At 47.3% G+C, this 13,148-nt stretch overlaps 1 protein-coding gene across 1 annotated transcript; it reads right to left on the reverse strand.

Moving 5' to 3' along the window:
• Position 1: 1 nt before the first annotated feature.
• PPP1R26 (protein phosphatase 1 regulatory subunit 26) lies at positions 2 to 9,577 on the reverse strand. Its single transcript, XM_063352961.1, has 2 exons — positions 9,335 to 9,577; positions 2 to 6,331 (listed from the first exon to the last, which is right to left on the reverse strand). Exon 2 carries the CDS (start codon positions 6,268 to 6,270, stop codon positions 2,236 to 2,238), a length of 4,035 nt encoding a protein of 1,344 aa, XP_063209031.1. The 5' UTR covers positions 6,271 to 6,331; positions 9,335 to 9,577; the 3' UTR covers positions 2 to 2,235.
• Between the last annotated feature and the right edge of the window lie 3,571 nt (positions 9,578 to 13,148).

Consider the following 13,148-nt stretch of genomic DNA (forward strand, 5'->3'; position numbering starts at 1 on the left):
CTCTGGTTTCACGGTCCATGGTCAGAACCCCATTTATTAAACATTATAAACTCATCAATGTACACCATTTCCTATATACAAATCAAGTTTATCAATTTAAAAAAGTGCTGCTTGAAATTAGGTTTTATTTAAAGCACAAGGTAATGGGAATTGCATCTTAACTGAAAGTGAATCGGTTCACAAGTAGCATTGAGAACACAGACACATCGACAGGGGCACAAGACACCTTTTAAGTCTTAATGATGATTTACTGAAAACTTTGAGGAGAAGAAACATTCAGCTTATTTTATACAAACAGTACATAGTGCTTCCATCATCTCTATTAAAATTAAGTATACAGTTTAATCCTTTTAAAGCAAGGTACTCTGAAAACTTCTATTTTAAAATACCAGCCTATTTACCTATTCCAAACAAAAGGCCCAAATCCTGCAACTGAATCAAGGCAGATAAAAATATATGCCTGTGTAGACGGGCTGCAGGCACGGGAGCTAAGTGAAAAAAACCACTTTTCCAAGGTATCCTACCACAAAAATGAGATGATCTAGCATATGGATCTCTTCAACCAACCTACCCAAGGACTATAAAAAGGTGGCCAGATAGAAAGAAATGTCAAGTGACCACTATAAACATGTTTAAAATGTAACTGCACAACAGCATAAATACACAAAGGATGTTGTTTATCTCTCTACATGCCACAGTTACTACGCTGTAGTTTGCCAATATTCTGCAAATGTGACCACACCAGGGGACACTATGCGATACTGGATCCATTCTTGCCTGCTTTTGCTCCATTTTGCACCATTAAGGCCAGCCTCCAGGAAGACTGCTGAAGTGACTGAGAAACAAAGTGACACTGAGCGGTAGTTTGGCTGAGAGAAGTTCCGTAGAAGGCTATATAAAGAGAATAGCGGATCAATTCACAGGGACAAGATGTAAGAACAAACTACTCAAAGGACTTCACTACACACAAACGAAAAGGAAAGAACCAGCCAACAGCTTAAATCCACGCTTTTTGGATTTTTCAGTGAAACCAGCATGGGGGCACTTTTTTTTTTTTTGGTGATATGAATGTGCTACTTCAATCCCATTTAAAGTTAGTACAAATAAAAAGATAGTAGTGAAAAAACGCTTTATTCTGGCTGCTGGAAACGGAGGCAGAGAAAGCTCTACCAGTATGAAAGAACAGTGCTGAAAATATCCTTGGCGTTTACATTAGGGACTTCCTACAGCAAACCTAGCTTTGTTCTATTGCACAAAAATTGTAAATGAAAAGAGAAGTTCACAGAAATGTAACATTTTAGAAACCACTTTTGAAAAAGGAAAGTAAGGGCACTCAAATTCAAGAAAGTTCATTGAGGAAACCGAAAGCCATTTCTGGGTAACTGCAGGGCAGAGTTAGACTTGAGAATAACGAGGAATTGTTTCAGCCTTGCAGGCCCAACAGTACGTAAATCTAGCGAAATCCACAGAAATCACGTCGTCTGTACAGACACCCTCCTTCACTTTTCTCAAACCGCAATCGTGCTTGGAATCATCCGCTAGCAGGAGGTTTCCGGGATTCAAAAGGTACTTTCAACAGCTGCTGAGATCGCTTTACACAGGATGTGCAGACAGACAGATCCACTTCATTTACCTGAATTTGCATCTGTATCTTCAAGGATGGATCTCCACACCCACAGCTGCGCTGACTTCGCTGGAGTTTTGCTTATTGAACTCGCCCAACAGTCCTCGGGGTGGGAGAACCGAGACCCCAGCACAAACCCACGACATAGGATTGTCCTAAGGCAGCTCGAATGTGAACAGATGTCAGATAATCTGCTTCAAAAGTCTAGCACAGCTATCAAATGCTGTGTTTTCCTAGGATCTCTTAACAGATTGCCAAATATATTCTGTGCACAAACAGGTTTCCTTCTGATATGCCTCATTTAAAGTGTGATTAGCCAGTATCTTATCTACAGTAACCACAGCATCCTGTAGTAATGCAAGCCTTAAAAATCATTATAAAAAATATTTCCTTAGAGCACTTTAAATAATTTACAAAATTCTACAAAAACTATGTATGTTTATCCATGGTATCCCTGTTAAATAGAAGCATTTTTCACATTAGTGTGTATATGATATACAGGTATCAGTATCTCCCACTGTCTCTCCTTTCATGTCTCAAGTTTTATCAAGGTAATTACAATGATAGTTATTTTCTAAAAAGATGCTTACTGTAAAAAAAAAAAAGTGTACTTACATATTTGAAACCTTTCTTTTCAAGAGGGAATCTGGGGAGTCCCCTGCAGGTACATCAGTAAATTTTGCACAGGTTTTGTCTAAAACTTCCTGCCCTTGGCCCACTTCACAAGCAGTTTCCCTATTCTGCAGGACAGGTATTTTTCCTTCCAAATTGGAGCTGGATACCTGAACTTCTTCCTGCCTGTCACTGTCCTGGCAGATAACTTTTTCGTTCTTAATGCACATCTGCATACTGTTATCTGTACATGCTCCTCCACTAGTTTTATCCACTGCTACTGCTGTGACATTTAGTTCCTGCAGTGGGCAACCTAGACTTGGATCTGGCCTCCTGTCCCACTGGGTATCCTCTCCCTTACTGCATGACTGTGTAGTCTGCTGAGATGTGTCTCTGCTAACGTTATCTGCTTTTACCACTGCCATACTGTGTTCAGGTAGTGGGGGATCTCTATTTGAATTGGCCCAGCTGCCTTCGTGGACATCTCCTTCCTCAATCCACATCTGTGTGTTTTCAGCTTTGGATGTTCCTTTGCAAACCTTATCTGCTTTTACTGCTGCCGCGCTCAGCTCCTGCGAGGGGGAACTCGAGCGTGAACCCGACTGGTCTCCTGAATCATCAGCCTTTCTGCAACCCTCTGTTTCCTCTTTGATATACAAAGGAGCAGCCTCCAGTTTTCCACATGTTTGGGGACTTGACGCTTCCACAGCAAGCTTCTGAGAAGAACTGGATTCTTTTATTGCTGTCGTACACTCCCTGCTGAATTCACCTTTTGGCAAGAGGGCTCCTCTTCCCTGATTAAGTATGTCCATATCCTGGGAAGCCACCTCTGCTCCTAATGCACTGCTCTGGGTGAGCAAACGCTCTGCTTTCTGCCTTTTGTTCAAAAGCATGGATTTCTTCCTGTCCCGAGCATATTTCAGACCTGCAATAAATTTACTTGAAATTTTTAGGTGAAAGGTATTCTTTCTTTTAGACCTAGACTTCGCATTCATTACTTTTCGTACTTTACAACCTTCATTTTTGCTGGTTTTAGGTGGGAGCATTTTCTGCATGGGCCCTGTATTAGGGACATCCTTTTTACCTGTTGCATTGTCAGATAACTCATCAGCAGCAATACCTTTAGTCCCTGCCACTCCTTGCTTAGCTTTTGGCTGACCAGTAGTATGAAGATCAACATTTTCTGCAGAGGAAGCAGATTTCCCACTGCCATGTAACATTGCACTTTTCCCCTCTGTTCTCTGACAGTTCTTCAACTCATCTGTTTGATGAGATACCTCAGTCTTTTTACCCTGACCCAGCACAGGGTCAATCTCATTTTCAACTGGCTGTTGCTTTGCTTTTCCTTTATTAACAGTTTGTTTGGTCACTCTCAATAGGTCCAGAGTTGCATCGTCTTTTTGTACTTCTGAATTGCTTGCAGAGTCTTTAGCCTTTTCTGCCAAAAACTTCCTAATTTCTTGTTCGATGCTGTCATCGCTGTCCACTGAACTGCTGTCATCAGCATCTGATGCAGCTGTGAAAGTACATTTTCTATTTTTAGCTACCCGCAGGTTATTCTGGTTTGAAGTTGGTTTAGGTTTATATCCTTTTTTAAGCTGCAAATTAAACTCTAAGTTCTTCATGGTTTCTGTTTTATCGCCAGTAAGTTTGTCTGGGGGATTTCTGATGGCATTCTCTTTCACAGCTTTTCTAGGTTTTGAGAGGCAGCTTTTCAGTAGCTCAGGGTTTTTACATTTCCACTCATTTTGTTGGAGGCTACTAAATTCATCTAGCAGCTGAGTTTCTGTCTCACTAAATCTGACTCTCTTCTTGCACTGAGATTTCTGGTCCTTGGACTTCTTCTTTAATTTTCTTTTAGACCGCAAAAGGTCCTTGATAGCACTATCAAGGTCCTCATCGCTATCCAGAGAACTGCTCTCATCATCCGAACCATCCCTCTCCTGAGTTTGGATGGTATTTTTCATAAGCTTTCTTGCGCTACTCTGAACCTGCGTAAGAGGGTTTATGCAGTCCAAGGCCACACATCTGCCAACAGATCCAGATAATCCAGAAGACATCAGCTGCGGCTGCCCAGTCTCTTTGCTACTGAGCCTTTGAGCATCACAGAGCTCTGCAGGGCTGCCCAGGGCACACCCCTCTTGGAGCACAGGAAATTTTGAACAGGTACCTGGCTGGGAAAGTCCTGTCTCCAGCTGTTCCAGTGGTTTTGATGCACCTTGTTTCACTATTCTGCCTTCCCTTTTAAGTCTCCTTTTACGACTCAATGACAGCTTCAGAGTTTTGGGAAGAGAAGGCTCAAGGGTACTGGTGAGGCTGTTTTGATCAGAAGGCAAAGGCATCTGGATTGAGTGTGACAGGCCGGGAGGCTTTGTTCCGAGGCTTTCCGACTGTGCTTTCAGAGCCAAAAAAGCCCTGATTTCTTGCTCTATGCTATCATCGCTGTCCACAAGGCTGCTGTCGCTTTCACAACGGGAGGATGAGAGAAGCTGGGGAGAAAAGAAGGAGTCTGCAGCGAGTGATTTGCTGTCACTTCCCATTTGGGATGGCATGATTGTTTTGGAAATATCAAGGATAGCTTCTGCACACATGAGTTCTGCAGATGTGTCTGCTCTGCAAGAGGCCTGTAGTGTGAGCTCACAAGCAGCAATCTTGTTTTCCGGAGGTGTAAAATGTCTAGCTTTTTTCAGTGGTTTAAACAGCTTGTTTAATTCATTGCTGGTGCTTTCTAATTCTGTTGACTTTGAATTAATTTCTTTTCTCTTGTTGCTTATAGGGTTTTTATGGATTTCTGGTGAGGCACTTTTTGTTGAGCTAATCGTCAGGCTGGCAGAAATGTCCGCCATACCCTTTGTGTCAAATTGTTCCCTCTGCACAGGGACACAGTCTGTTGCATGACCTGCCTCCTTCCTGATTTTCTCCAGCTGATAAAGCTGAATGGCTTCTTCAATGCCATCATCGCTACTTGAGTCAGATGCGTGCATGCTCTCGTTGGTGAGTGCTCCCCTCTTCTCCCAATAATTAGCTCCACCTTCTTCATTTCGCTCCACTAACCAGGGCTGGCTGGCAGTGGCCATTTCTAGATATGCTTGGTTCACTTGGCTGAAGTCACGAGGCTCTTCTTGGATTTTAGACTGCAAACACTTGGACTGTGTGCTGGTTTTCTGCAGCTTGGGATGGTGTCTCAAGAGAAGAGCATCACAACCTCGCTTTATAGCACCACAGTTTGCTTTGTTTGTTGCTTCTTTGTTGCATTTTAGGACAGCTCTCACATGGGAATCTTTTTTATCCTTCCCGATTACGCATTTACTAATTTCTTGCTGCTTCTTCTCATTCAAGAACTGCACTATTTCAGCTTGTATGCTTTGTTCAAAAGAGTCATCGCTACTGATGCTCTGAGGGGACGCAGGCTGTAGCCTTTTACCAATTCCCAGGTGATCAGACAGGTACTCTTCCGAGAGCATCTCAGCTTTAAATTTCACAGGGAGAAGGTTACTAGACATTTTGTTCTGGGAGAATTCCCTCTTAAACCTTTTGTCTCTGCTTATATTTTCAGAACACTCCGCATTCCTTTGCAATGACTGGTCACTTTTGCTTTTTGCTTTCAAGTACTCTTGAATGGCTTCCTCTATACCTCGGTCAACAGAATCGTCGCTATCAGAATCGAGCAAGAGTGTCCCAAACCCCACACTCTCTTCCACTTCAGTGTCATCCAAATCAGCAGGGCAACCACACTTGGTATATTGAGGATGCTTCCGTAGCAATGTGGTGCTAGATGCGACTCTGTTACTAGTGCCCTTTTCTCCCTTTTGTTTCTTCTGCATAATACAATCATACTCATTGTTCATACCCAAGGGAGACTCTTGGCTTTGCAGGTTGTTTATGATCATCTGAACTTTTGCACTTACAGAGGTTCTAGTGACGTCCCCTTCAGATTCGGAGAAGCAAACGGGGTATCTACAATTCCTTGCTGGTCCGAAGGACTCCCATTTTGTCTGAAGAGCTACCAAAGGAGAAGCATTCATAAGGAACATTCTAGCTGACAACAGCAAAGTCCACAATGGAACAGTTCTTCAGACTGGTCTCTCTTCCATCCTACAATTAAAAAAGAGGAAAATATTTTTTATTATTCATCTATCATTTAGAAGTTCCATGTAATAACACTGGTAACATAAATTGTAAATTATTAACACTCAGACTTACTCTGCCAGATATCACAAGAGTTACTCCTCAGCATCACTTTAACGGGTAAATCAGTCACTACTGCCATTAAGGATAAGACAGAGCATTCATCATTTGTGGTTTTCAGTATTTTCTGGCACAACCATAATCCAATTCAGGTAATTACCTTCACTTCTGAAACTCTTCCTGCCCTTTTCATTGAAGGTCGCACTCTCTTTTGCGCCCGCTCCTACATAACCATGTGTTGTCAAGACACACAAAGAATCACTGCGATGATACTTCAGCGCACAGACGTGTGCGATCCCCTTCTGCACTAAGATTGTCTGAATATTTTTGCGATGAACTTTGTGGCAAGAGAGAAAGAACAACTTTAAGGGAATCTTTCATAACAAAGTGGAATTGGTGGGAGTGGAGAAGCCTGCAAAATATTCTGCTCCCTGTGTTTCCTTTGGCATAATTGCCCTTTTTAAAGAACGCCCGCCATGCATAGCTCAGCCTTTCAGTTTTACAACAAAAACAATGCTGGCTATGTCCACATGGTGTATAATGGGCGGATGTGAAGCAAGCTTGCCCATGATCTGAGATGGTGGAACACAAACCAACTCTTATTCAAAGAGCAGAGTAACTCTGTTAGCATGATGCCTGAACTCACACACTAACCCGAGACAGCTTTTACTAGTTCTGGCTTAGCATTAAACACACACAACCGAGGGACTTGGGGCAGCTCAAAGAGAAGGAAAGGGAGCTTATATTTCTTCCTGAAAAATACCATACAGCAATAATCCTGAGATACCACTCATTCTGGCCTCACTGCAGGATAAAAGCTCTTGGTAAACACAAATCTTTAGGAGTTTGCAAAAGCAGGATGATTATAAACTATTCTTTGTATTATAGTAGAAAACCCAAAGAGAATGAAGCCCTGGTTCATGGAATAGTGAAAACTGCCATCCAGAAAATGCCAGATCACACCCTGAAGAGTTCACAACTTCCGCGCAGTCCCATGAGGGCTGAAGGTTTCACCTGCAGCATCATCTGGTGGGACCAAAAGAGCACCTGGCCGACACAAGGCATTCAGCAACCTCAACAAAAAGCTACTGTGGTTGAGCAGTTTTTCAAGCGCAATTCGCAGTCTCCCACACAAACCCAGTGAGCCCCAATTGCAGCATGGCACGGGACTCTACTGACCTACAGACACGCTTCTGCCTCCGAATCCTCTCCAACCTTGCCCTTGTCAATTATTCTCTAGTCCTGGTTTCAAATTAATCAGTGGAAATAAATATTTTAAAGAATTAACGATTCTAAACTCTTTAAAGAAAGAGTATATTTATTTGCTACTGAGAATAAGATAGCACACAACCAGGGAAGACAATTCCTTATCACTTTTAAAAAGAGCATGGTGCTCCAACAAAGAACACAGTACAACACAACAAGTGCTTTTGTCAGAATGACTCGGGGACCTGTGCTCAGGGAGCACTTTTATTGCCATCTTCTTAGTAGACTAGAATATTCTTGAAATCTTACTGACCGAGGCAGCGTCAGCCTGAACACGCCTTACACGACATCTGCAGAGCGGTTAGCTCTCAACACACCACTGATAATGCTTTTGCCGCTTCTTTGCTAGTTCTCTGCCGCAGGACACCTTAGCAGAACACATTTTAACCCAAACTGTGGACATCGTTCCTGAAAAATTAAAAGTTTTATGTGTAGTGATCCTCCTTGCTAGTTGGTACCCAGAGCAACCCAGCACAAACTCTTTTAACTTCCACCTTTTAGTGAATTGAAGATAGTTTAGACTAATTTCTGCTCTACACGTGCTAATAAAGCACAGCGTTCCCGATCATGCGTGTATTCAGGCATAAACTGGGGAAGCTCCACACAAACAGCCCGACACGATGCGTGTCAGAACCCCAACTTTCAGAAACATGTGAATGAACACACAATTTCTAAAGCAGCCTCCAACACATTCACTAAATGGGCAAACATAAATTAAAAACATTTTTCCTTGTAATAAGCAGCTAAGGATCAAAAAGACAGAAATTAAAATACCTAATTATCTTTGAAGAAATGCAATTAACACACTTAAGCTCCCAGCTTCATTAAAAAAAAAACCCAAATTTATTTCCTATTAACCTATTTCCACAGTTTCCAGGAAAGGGGCAGGTGCCTTCGCCACAACACGCCAGGATTGCTGTCACCCTGCGAGGATGACATGGGGTGGGACGAACCCCAGCTCTGAGGGGGCACCCATGGAAGGCGTGAGGGGATACCCAGGGGCATGTGGAGGCTGCTCGAGGGGGGATGTGAGGGGACATGAACTGGGGAACACCCACAGAGTGTGTGTGAGGTGACATGAGGGGACACTCACCTGGGGGACATCTACACATGGTGTGTGGGGACACGAGGGGACACCACAGAGGCAGCATGAGGCGACATGACAGGACACTCACTGGGGGGCACCTGCAGGGGCTCTGTGAGGGGACAACGCTCATAGAGAGGGTATGAAGGGACACGAAGGGACACCCACCCCGCGACACTCACAGAGGGTTTGTGAGGGGACACCCACAGAGTGTGTGTAAGAGAATACAAGGGGACACCCACCCGGGGGTGCCCACAGAGGGTCTGTGAGGGGACACGAGAGGGCACCCCCCCGTGGGGCACCCACAGAGGGTCTGTGAGAGGACACCCACCCAGGGGGGACGCCCGGAGGCGGCGTACGCCATGCCCCCGCCGCGGGGCGTCCCGCCCGCTGCCCGCGGCCAGCCGGGCCCTGCCCGCGCCGCCATGGCTCCCCCTTCCCGCCTTCCACCGCCCTCGCCCGGCCGCGCCGGGCCCGGACCTGGGCCTCGGCCTCGGCCTCAGCGCTCCGGCCTCGGCGGGGTCCCGCCGCGCCGCCCCGCCCGCCCCCCCGGCGCTCACCTGCCGCCGCCGCTGGGGGAGGCCGAGAGGGGCTGGTGGTGGTGGCAAGCGGCGCCCGGCCCGGGCTCGCCGCTCCGCCGGGCTCCGCTCTGCCGCTGCCCGCCGCGCTGGTGCAGGCAGGGGCGGGCGGCGCTTCCTTCCCTGCCCCCGGGGAGCGGGAGGCATGCGCCGCAGGGCTCCGCCGGGGAGGCGGGGGCGACCGGCCGGCCCTCGGCGGCCGCCGGCTTCTGCCCGCGGGAGCGGCGGGGCGGGGAGGGGCCGGGCCGGGCCGGGTCGGGCCGCCCCGCCGTCGGACCACAAAGGCAGGCGCGGCCGCCCCGGGGCCCTACCGGAGCGGTGGGAGGCTGGAGCCCGTTTAACGATCGGTAGTGGAGGGTCCGCCGGGGATGGAGGGACACCCTGTGCAGCGGGGGGAGTTTGCAGACCCCGGGCAAGATTTGGGCCCCAAACCCCGATCCTGCGAATGCTGAGCAGCTCTGTCCCGGCAGGGACTTCGAAAACACACGTACCGGGTGGTTTTTTTGTCCTTTACTTTTGTGACAAAGCGAGTACAACGCACAGGGGGAGAAATAATTCATCCCACTCCCTTCGGGCATGCAATGGGGGCTGACAAAGGTGGGGAAAAGTCCAGACAACAGCAGAACACACCAATGACTGTCCCAAATACAATGTTTGGGGATGCAAAACTAGCACTGGGGTTTAAGGGAGCCGAGGCCTGTTTTTTCAGAAGCTGAAGCGGTTGGTACTTTGTCTCCCAGAGTTACCAGGGCGTCCGTGATTTCACGTAGAGAAACAGCAAAGTTTTAGTGCTCTGTTTCTTCTTGGCGAGCAGGTTTTTCCCAAGGCTGTGCTGCCAGCCGCCTCCTGTTGTCCCTGTGTTTCCAGAGCAGAGCCAGGCTTTGGAGTTGTTCCTTTCAGGACACCCTTTTCAACCTGCTCATTCACTAAAAATCACAGAATGAGTCATAACCCTTGGTTTGTAAATCTTCACGAGCATTTCCATTCTTAGTTTCTGGCAAAGGAAAACCTAGTGCCTTAACCCAAAGTGCTGCCTCTTTCCACTTGCCAGTGCATTTTTTCCCCCCCATGGTGCTTGAACACCTGTGATGCTACAGAGGAAACCAGTGGCTTTTGGCTGGGTGTTGCCAGAATCACTGGGAAAATGCTCAGGTGAGGAAATGTCAAGTGATATCAGTGGGGAACAGCAGATATGAAGGGTCCCAAGGCTGAAAAATGGGGTGACAGCTCATGACAGTGCAAACCAGGCACCACGCTCACGCCCCACTGGGCTCCTCTGCCATAGGGAGAATTATTGCCAGTGCACAAGAACGTGGTGGATGTCAGAATCAGGACCATCACCCTTAATAGGTGCATCACGTACAATTAATCATCTTTTGTGTCACTTTTCCAGAGGAGGCCCAGGAGATGCTGGGAGGGCTGGAGCCCCTCTGCTGGGAGGACAGGCTGGGAGAGCTGGGGGGGATTCAGCCTGGAGAAGAGAAGGCTCCGCGGAGACCTTGGAGCCCCTTCCAGTCCCTAAAGGGGCTCCAGGAAAGCTGGGGAGGGACTCTGGATCAGGGAGGGTAGTGAGGGGGAACGGTTTTAAATTGAAAGAGGGGAGATTTAGATGAGAGATGGGGAAGAAATCCTTTGCTGTGAGGGTGGTGAGCCCCTGGCCCAGGGTGCCCAGAGAAGCTGTGGCTGCCCCATCCCTGGAGGGGTTCAAGGCCAGGTTGGACGGGGCTTGGGGCAACCTGGGCTGGTGGGAGGTGTCCCTGCCCAGGGCAGGGGGGTTGGAACTAGGTGGTCTTTAAGGTCGCTTCCAACCAAAACCATTCCATGATTCTAGATTTTGTCCAAAGCTCCAGACACTTTGCTCGACTGATGTTGCCATTTCTGCTGCAGCTATGACAGCATGTCGCAGCACCGCAGCACAGCTCAGAAGTTTAACTGAAGAGTTAGAGGGCAATTTCCCAATGCACTGTTGAACACCAGTGAGAATTTAACCAGGCTCCAAGGTGCATCCATTCTGTCCTTGCAGAAAGAGAAGGTGCTGCTGGAGCTGGCAACGTGGCTAGACTGCCCTGTCCCTGTCCCCAATATTGGTGCAGGGCGGGTGCCGGACGCTGTGCCTCTGAGCTGCAAGGCTCTTCAGACATTTTTGTGCGCTCTCTTTGGCAACGCATCGCGAGATGTGGGTCTGATGTATGCTGAGTGCTGTGGAACAGATTTCCACCTACTGTCACCCCAGAGATGCTTGTTTTGGGGAGCACATGTATTTTCATTTCCTGAGGAATTGGACCCTTTCCTGGACTCCAGCCCCACGTTCTAATTTTTTCTTTTCCCAGGAGTCTGCTATCCACCAAAACAGGTCTGACCGTGGGGATATGGGACAGGACCGTGTTTCAAACCGTTAGACACAGTTATAGACTCATATTAATTTATCTCCTGCTCTGACAATAGATAAAACAGAGCCGATAAGACATTCGCCTGTGTGTTCTTGTCCCTGGGATATGTAATATGCTTTTATATTCCGAAATGGCTCGCTTGAACAAGACTGCTGAAAACAGCACAGCCAGCATCTGTGTGCAGAAGGAAACAATGAACTTGCTTTTCCTTAGCTGCAGAATTGCAGCCCGGAGGTGAGGAAACTTTGCTCCTTTCACCATATTCCTCCTAATGCCACTCCAGAGGAAAGAAAGGGCTCTTGTGTTCACATATCCTCTCGGGCCAAGTCAATTTACATGTGAATGCACTTTAAAAATAAAATGAAAGTCAAAGCTATGGCCAGGAGCCTGATAAATGTTCTTGCGCACATGCAGTTGCTTGGAAGGGGGAGGCTGGCTGCTGCTGGAGAGCTCGGCTGTCACCAGCGGAGGTGGCATTTCATGGCTCTGCAGAGCAGGTTGTCTCCATGTGCAGCCTTTGCCTTGAAAGCAGAGCAGAGCCTCTCCCCAAGGTCCCATTAGGGATGATTTGTCTTCCCGATCCCTGATCTTTGTGGAAATGAGAGCAGTGGTCCCCGGCCCCGTGTCCCCGGTGGACAGATGACAAAGTCACGAGCGCTAATTAGACCCCTTGTTAGGATGGCCGGAATGGCAGGGAAACATTCATGTTTTCAAAATGAAACATCTTCCCCGACCTCAGGATCTGCTCATCCCATTTGCAGCTTTTTGCAGGGGGTAGGAACAGGCGCTCATTATAGGTGTCTCTGGATACATTACAGGCAAAAGCTGCTGTGGGTTATCAGAGGCTGAAACCGGAGCTCAGGTGATGGCTTTTTTTTTTTTTCCCAGCAAGAAAAAGGACAAGATTAAAAACAAAATAGTAAGAATAAAAGGACTCGCCTCGCAGATCTTCTTGTTGTCAGGTAACCTGTGGCTTCGTGGCCAATTATGGGTCCTACATGGAGCCGTGTTAAAACACCAGGCATTTCTGTCACGCTGCTGTTTCGTTGGGAATATGAGTCATACCTGGTGCTGGCTGAGGGCACAGCCGTGTTCCGGACACGAGGGAAGTCAATAGCCTCAGGTTCTGCAAACCCTTTCCTCTGCTGGTGGCAGTTTTGCATTCCCCAAGCAAGTCTTTGGGGCAAAACCAACCCATAAAAGTGAAATCTCATAGTGACCATTGAATTTTTGGTGGAAGAAGCAAGCAGGGAAAGGAGGTGGATGGAGTCCAGTCTGAACCTTGAGCTCAGTCAGTATTTGAGGTCCACGCATGTGGTTCCACTGAGCTCCCGGAGGCTCAAAACTGGTCTGGAGAAAGTAGTGCCAGCACTGGCTTTAAAATAAATCATGCAGGCTGCTTGCCT

Source organism: Chroicocephalus ridibundus, chromosome 15 (assembly GCF_963924245.1).
Source record: "Chroicocephalus ridibundus chromosome 15, bChrRid1.1, whole genome shotgun sequence".
NCBI lineage: Eukaryota > Metazoa > Chordata > Aves > Charadriiformes > Laridae > Chroicocephalus > Chroicocephalus ridibundus.

Coding starts and splice junctions, on each gene's coding strand:
- PPP1R26 (XM_063352961.1), bottom strand. CDS start 6,270: ATGTTCCTTATGAATGCTTCTCCTTTGGTAGCTCTTCAGACAAAATGG.